At 52.4% G+C, this 6,000-nt stretch overlaps 1 protein-coding gene across 1 annotated transcript in view; it reads left to right on the top strand.

The window, feature by feature from the left end:
- Positions 1 to 4,112: 4,112 nt before the first annotated feature.
- LOC116890666 (potassium voltage-gated channel subfamily KQT member 1-like) overlaps positions 4,113 to 6,000 on the top strand; it is a 98,571-nt gene continuing 96,683 nt past the window's right edge. Inside the window, exon 1 of the mRNA XM_032891071.1 lies at positions 4,113 to 4,159. Coding sequence (XP_032746962.1) covers positions 4,113 to 4,159 — 47 coding nt within the window. The remainder of the gene's footprint in view (positions 4,160 to 6,000) is intronic.

Genomic DNA, 6,000 nt, shown 5'->3' with positions numbered 1-6,000 from the left:
TTTCTCCCCTTGCCTCAGTCCTTCTCTACCCATGCCAAGGCCAGAAGGCAGGCTGCACGCGGGCGTTACAGGGCATCATGGCAGGGTGCAAGAAAGGGGCCCGAGGCACCCGGTGCTTCCGACGGGGCCTGAGGGCCGTCTGACCTTTCCGGCCATGGGGCAGCGGTTGCGTGAGCAGGAACAATCACTCCAGTGTGCAAGGCACAAGCAGCCTTTTCTTCCTCAGCAGGCCGGCGCACACAGCTCCCAGCCTGGCTTCCCTTGAACAAACATATTTATTGTGGCCGCCACTGAGGGCCTCGCCTTGCAGCCGGAGCCTGGGGGCCTCTGTCCCACCCACTGGGGCCCAGGGAGGGGACCCCTGCCCTGGCGGTCCCCTGGCCAGACCCTCTTCCCTTTGGGCCCTGGCCTCACTGTACTGAGGCAGGGGTGGTTCCTGTCACGGCAGGCTCCAGAGCTTAGGGATCTTGCTAGGAGCTTGTGACCACCCACAGGCAACAGGCCAGCCAGTGTCCCTGGTGGGGCACAAACACAAAACCACCTGAGACCTCTTCACATGGGGCAAGTCCTTCACCCCTGGGAGCCTCAGTTTCCTCTTCCATAAAATGGGAGGCATCATCCGGCCTCACGCATCTTCAGAGTCACAGCCCAGCATCCAAGAACTCAAATGGGGCAGCTTCCACTGTCTTTTCTCAGACTCACTCTCAGCCTTAGCTTTTCCTCCCATGTCCTAAGTGAAAGACTTCCCACTGGCAGGGCTTACCAACCCCGGATCCCTCAACTGACCTCAGTACAAGGAATCTTACATTCTACCTTGTGATGTGACCCTCAACCCTAATTTTTCTACAAGTCCTCTATCATGCCAGCCTCCTCCATAGCACAACATGGAAGACCCAACTGAGTATGAAATTCCCCATGAGGATCAAACCCTGGCTATAAAAGTATGGAAGTTAGGGTAGACTTCAAAGGATAACAGGGTACCCCAAACTTACAACCAGCAGTTCCTAAGAGGAAAGAAGGCCATCTTGCTTGGAAAGGCACTATAGGAGGGGCCAAACCAGACCCGGGCATCTCTGTAGGGAAGTAGGTGCACATTCGTTTATCTCACTCTCCCACCTGAAGCTGAGCCCCCGCCAGCTGAAAACACAAGTGCAAAGTTTCTGCAGGACAGGAGGGAGACTTCCGGGCCTATTGTTTGCTTTCATTTCCTACCTCAGGGCCTTTGTGTACACACACACACACACACACACACACACACACACACACCTCTTTCCCCTGACTGAGTCTTGTTTTGTCCTCAGGTCTCTGGAGCAGCTAAATTTCTGAGGTTCTCCAAAGAGGAGTCAACGTGTCATAAATCAAGGCTGCCCAGGCTTCTAGCAGGCCTAGCATTGCTTTCCCTGGTGGTTATAGATGCCAGTAAATTGCCTACCATAACTCTGTCTCCAGGAACTGGAAGACTAAGGTCCTGGGAAGGGTTCTTCAGGAGCTTTGGGTATAGGAGAGAGGGGCTGCTAAGCATTTGGAGAAAGAAAGAGTGGATACTGCAGAGAATGAATACATAGTCGTACCAGGGCTCAGAGTGAGTCTGGATGGCTGAGAGGCAAGGAAGCCACTGGTCCAAGTCCACCAACTGCTGCATATGGGGATGAGACTAGATAAATAGAGGCTGGGTCTTTGGTGACTGTGCCCTTAATGGAGACAGCATCAGCGAGCTCTGCAGTGAGTGGGATGGGTCTGAGTTCTGCTACTTTTGGGGGATACTGGGTGGCTGGAGAGGGGGTACCCCTGAGACTAGGATCTTAAGAGTTAAGAAAAAAATCTAGGAACAGTGTCCTGGATTCTTCAGGCTGGTATCCACTGGGTAGTGATTCCAGAAGTGACCTAGCGGTTAGGAGCAAGCATGAAGGTATACTGTTTCCCTGCATTTTGGAAAAAGCTTCCTGCCTCACGTTCCTCCACTGTGAACTATGAATTATGGCCTCTACTTGGGCCTGGCAGTGGTAACCTAAGCCCCAGGCTGAGATCCTAAAAATGATAGCCAATGACGACTTCTAAGGTATCTCTGTGTGGCTAAGAGCAGCCATGTGGCCAAGCCTGTGATATGCCTGCCCTTGGCCCAGTGGAAGTGAGTGAATGGCATGCTAACACATGTCACATGTGCCATGGAAGCCTCCACTTGTCATCATGCAAGCTGTGGCTGTCTGTACGCATCTGGCTTGAATTGTACGTCTCAAGAAAATGTGTTAAATCTGACAGTGCACCCAGAAGGGCACAACGGGATTGGACGTAAGAGTGCAGGAAGCAGAACAATGAATTGGTGACTCCGTGGTAAAATTATTGCCTGCTGTTCAGAAAGCCTCGGTTCCATTTCCAGCCCATGCATGACTTAGTTTTAGCAGGGCATGGTGGCACATATTTTTAATCTCAGTATGTGGAATGTAGAGGCAGGTGGATCTCTATGAGTTTGATGCCAACCTGGTCTACATAGGGAGTTCCAGGCTAGCCAAGGCTACATAGTGAGACCCTGTCTCAAAAACAAAACAAACAACAACAAAAACCACAATGGCTGCCCCTAAGATGGTCACCTCCACGTCTCTCTGTAAAGATAAGGCACTCACTCTGTGGTCCTAAGACGAGGACCACCTATTCCCTGAACATAGGAGATGCCTGGAACCTGTGAAGTAAGAAGCTTTCAATCTAGGTCTATAACATGTTGTGTGCCTTGGTCATGCCAGGTAAGGCCATGGAGTGAGAACTTGGTCAAGATGAGACACTCAGGACTTGGCCACAAGTGGGGAGCCTAGAAAGTGCCAGGTCAGCTTCAGGCTGCCTCTGAGGTACCATTCATGATAATGCTTCAGCTCTTGGCCTACCCTTTCCGAAGGCTATGCTGAAATGCTGGCCTGATTTCCCAGGACACAGAGCTATGGCAGGACATCCTGTTAGCAGGGTCTAGAGAGGACCTCAGAGGAAAAGGGTAGCTTCAGATGAGAGCTGGGTACTAGGCAGGACCCTCCTAAGAGAAGGGGGACCAAAAAGGACACTTTGAGAGAGTAGATTCCAGGAGGGGCAAAGGCTAGGTCTTAAGCCTCTCTTAACTTGTCAGAAAGGACAAGAAAAGGAGGGGAGTCAGGGTGGGGGAAGTAGCAGTATTTGGGGGATGGAGGGTCAGTTCCTGTCTAGTCACTACCCTGTCCCAGGAACCTGCTTTCCTGGAGCATGTGCCCTCAGCAGGGAGAGCAGGCCCAGCCTCTCAGGCATACCACTGGCTGCCTGAGAACGGGAAGGAGTTAATTCCCGACCTCCTGGGCTGGCAAACTCTGACTCACAGAGCAATAAAATTCCTGTGTTTTAAAAATCAGTATATTAGCTTAATTTTATAGATTTCAGAAGTGCTACTTGAAAATAAAAGTCTCCTAATTATATTTATGATCCCAACGTGAATCTATTTGACTCCACTCACGGCGAAGAACCTTTGTGTAAAATGCCGGGAAGGCCTCATGCAGACTGGGCCCTAACAGGCTGTAAAACACCGGCTGGTGGGTCCAAGCCCAGCAGGGATCTGAGGTCGTGGCAAAGTCCCTGGTAACACCACAGCACATGAGACTCTTGGGTGTCAGCTAGTGTGGAGCCATGGTTCAAATGGCCATGGGAGGGGCTGTCACAGTCTTGACATGTACTATACATTCAGAATGTGCAAGAGGCATAAGCAGGAGGCACAAAGGGCTTGGCACCCATGCCACCCAGAGGAGGGGCATCTCTGGCAAGGAACCAATACTATATCCAACTCCTGCCCTGGGCTGGGGCTCAGGAGCTCCAGGGGGAATCCATATCCTAGCCCTGCCTTGACCAAGCTCTCCAAGAGCCCAAGCTGTGGCCAAGGCAAGAAATTAAAAATATAAACAAAAGGAAAAAGAAATACTTCCTCTGGTAGGGAGGGGAGGGAAGGGGAGGCCAAAGTGGGCCCCCGCCAACTGGAGGCTAGGTCTGGTTGGGGGCCTTTACAATATGGTCCTTGGTAGTGGAGTGGATGGCTAGGTTGTCTGGAAGCCAAAATAATCTGGGAAGGCTGTCTGAGGAGGTGACCTTTGCCTTAACTATGCGGAAAGATGGAAGGACCCCACTATAAGAACGGCCACCAGCCCCTGTCAGGTTGGTAAGAATACCACAGGGTGATACACTCCTCTGAGGTGGGCAGATAAAGAACGTTACCTGCCTTGGTGTGCCTCACCCCCACCTGCCAACAGCAGGATGTGCTTGGGGGTCCTGGGGAGGGGGGGGGTACAAGGATGCAAAGCTAGGCTTGTTGTCTCTCCAAGGTCCAGGAGTCTCTGGCAGGGTGTCATTTAGCCAGGCAAGAGACTTGTGGAGCCTTGGTGTTGGGGGCTGGGAGATGCAGGCTGGGCCTGGGCCCTGGGCCGGGCCAGGCTGCCCTCTCAGCAGGCCACATGCTGCAGTGCCAGCTGCACAGACACTGCGGGGATTGTCCTCCTGCCCGGCCCGGGGCCTCGATGTGCCGGCTTTCCACAGGAATTCAGAGCAGGCCGCGAGGGGGCCGTAATCGGACGCCAGCTCCGACGCCCTGTTGTTACAGGTGCAGTGTGGGTGCCAGAGGCCAGGTGGGCGGCACAGCACAGCCTGTCACTCACCAGATGGGGCCCCAGGGACCCCTGGTATGAGTGGAGGCTGGGAATCCATAGATGATAGCCTGACCCTGTGTCTGTCCCCCAAACTCCATTCCCATGTTACTTTGAACAAGCATTGGCTTTCCTGCTGGGTCCTCTATGGAGGTGTAGATGGCATTAGCTGGACCTTTCGAAGTGGCCTTGAGAGACTGCCTCATCCTGTACCTCCCAGGCTAGCACCCCATATTCTTCCTGTATCAGGCAGACATCCACAGTCAAAGCAGGAGCCTATCCTAGGGTATCTTGGCTCCCTTAGTGCCTGCAGGTGACGGCTTTCCAGCCTCCAAATGAGGCACAGGTGGGCCAGTTGAAGATTTGTAAGGACAGCGGTGGGTTCAAGACCACTGCTGGCTGATGATACCAGGTGATAAGCTAATCCTGGCCACAGACATGGCACAGATGGGACACACGTAAGGTGGCCAGTGTTTTTGTTACACAAAGGAAGGCCTCTGACAAGGCAACTTTGGTTGCGTGTGGCCATTTTCCTTCTAAAGGGGCTTCAGTCTTCTGACTTGGGGAGCTGGTGACCTAGGCTCTCATATTCAGCCAGGCCCACCCTCAGCCCCACCCCCTGGCTTTAAGACAGTGATTCCCACAAAACTTGAGAGGAGCTGACACTCATGTAGACATTAGATGTCATGGACCCCAGATGACATCTACCAGAGCCTCTGGGCCACTCTGCCACTCGAAGCACACCTGTCTCAGCCAGTGTGCTCTCCTTGTTTAGTCAGTATTGGGTTGATCAAGTCCAATCCAGAGGAGAGGGGGACAAAGGAGGAACGTGCTCTCAGAAACCCTTCCAGCAATGAGACTTTGAGGTAGACCTTGAGGGTAGCAACCAAAGTCTTCTCATGTGGGATCCCCTTCTTGTGCCTCAGCAACCAAAGACATGTGACAAGGGTGGTGGACAAAACAGATTCAGTGTGAAACCACCAGAACCTACTAGCCTACAGTCCCATAGCCATCATCCTGTGCCCACAGCTCAGTAGGGGTAGAGCCCACAGGTGCCAGCTTTGACTCCCCCTTTGCTTTGGAGCCATGAAAAGCTACCAGCTGTTCTCTCGTTCCTTCGTGAGACAGGCTTTTCTCAGAGTGCTCCTCTGGGGACGGGGGCCAAGGGTTGGAGGATGTGAAGCATATACTTTCGTTTCTCAGCCCAATTCGAAGAAACCTGAACAAATTCAGTCAAATTTACTTTTAACTATGTATGTTTCACAACTACCTTCGACACAAAGTGACATTTTCTGGCTTTTAAAACACACTCAGATAAGGAAACAGAGTCTGTTTAAGGAACAGTGCTAAACAAACAGTG

The sequence above is a fragment of the Rattus rattus genome, chromosome 2, assembly GCF_011064425.1.
Source record: "Rattus rattus isolate New Zealand chromosome 2, Rrattus_CSIRO_v1, whole genome shotgun sequence".
NCBI lineage: Eukaryota > Metazoa > Chordata > Mammalia > Rodentia > Muridae > Rattus > Rattus rattus.
This window is presented reverse-complemented; position numbering and strand designations above follow the sequence as displayed.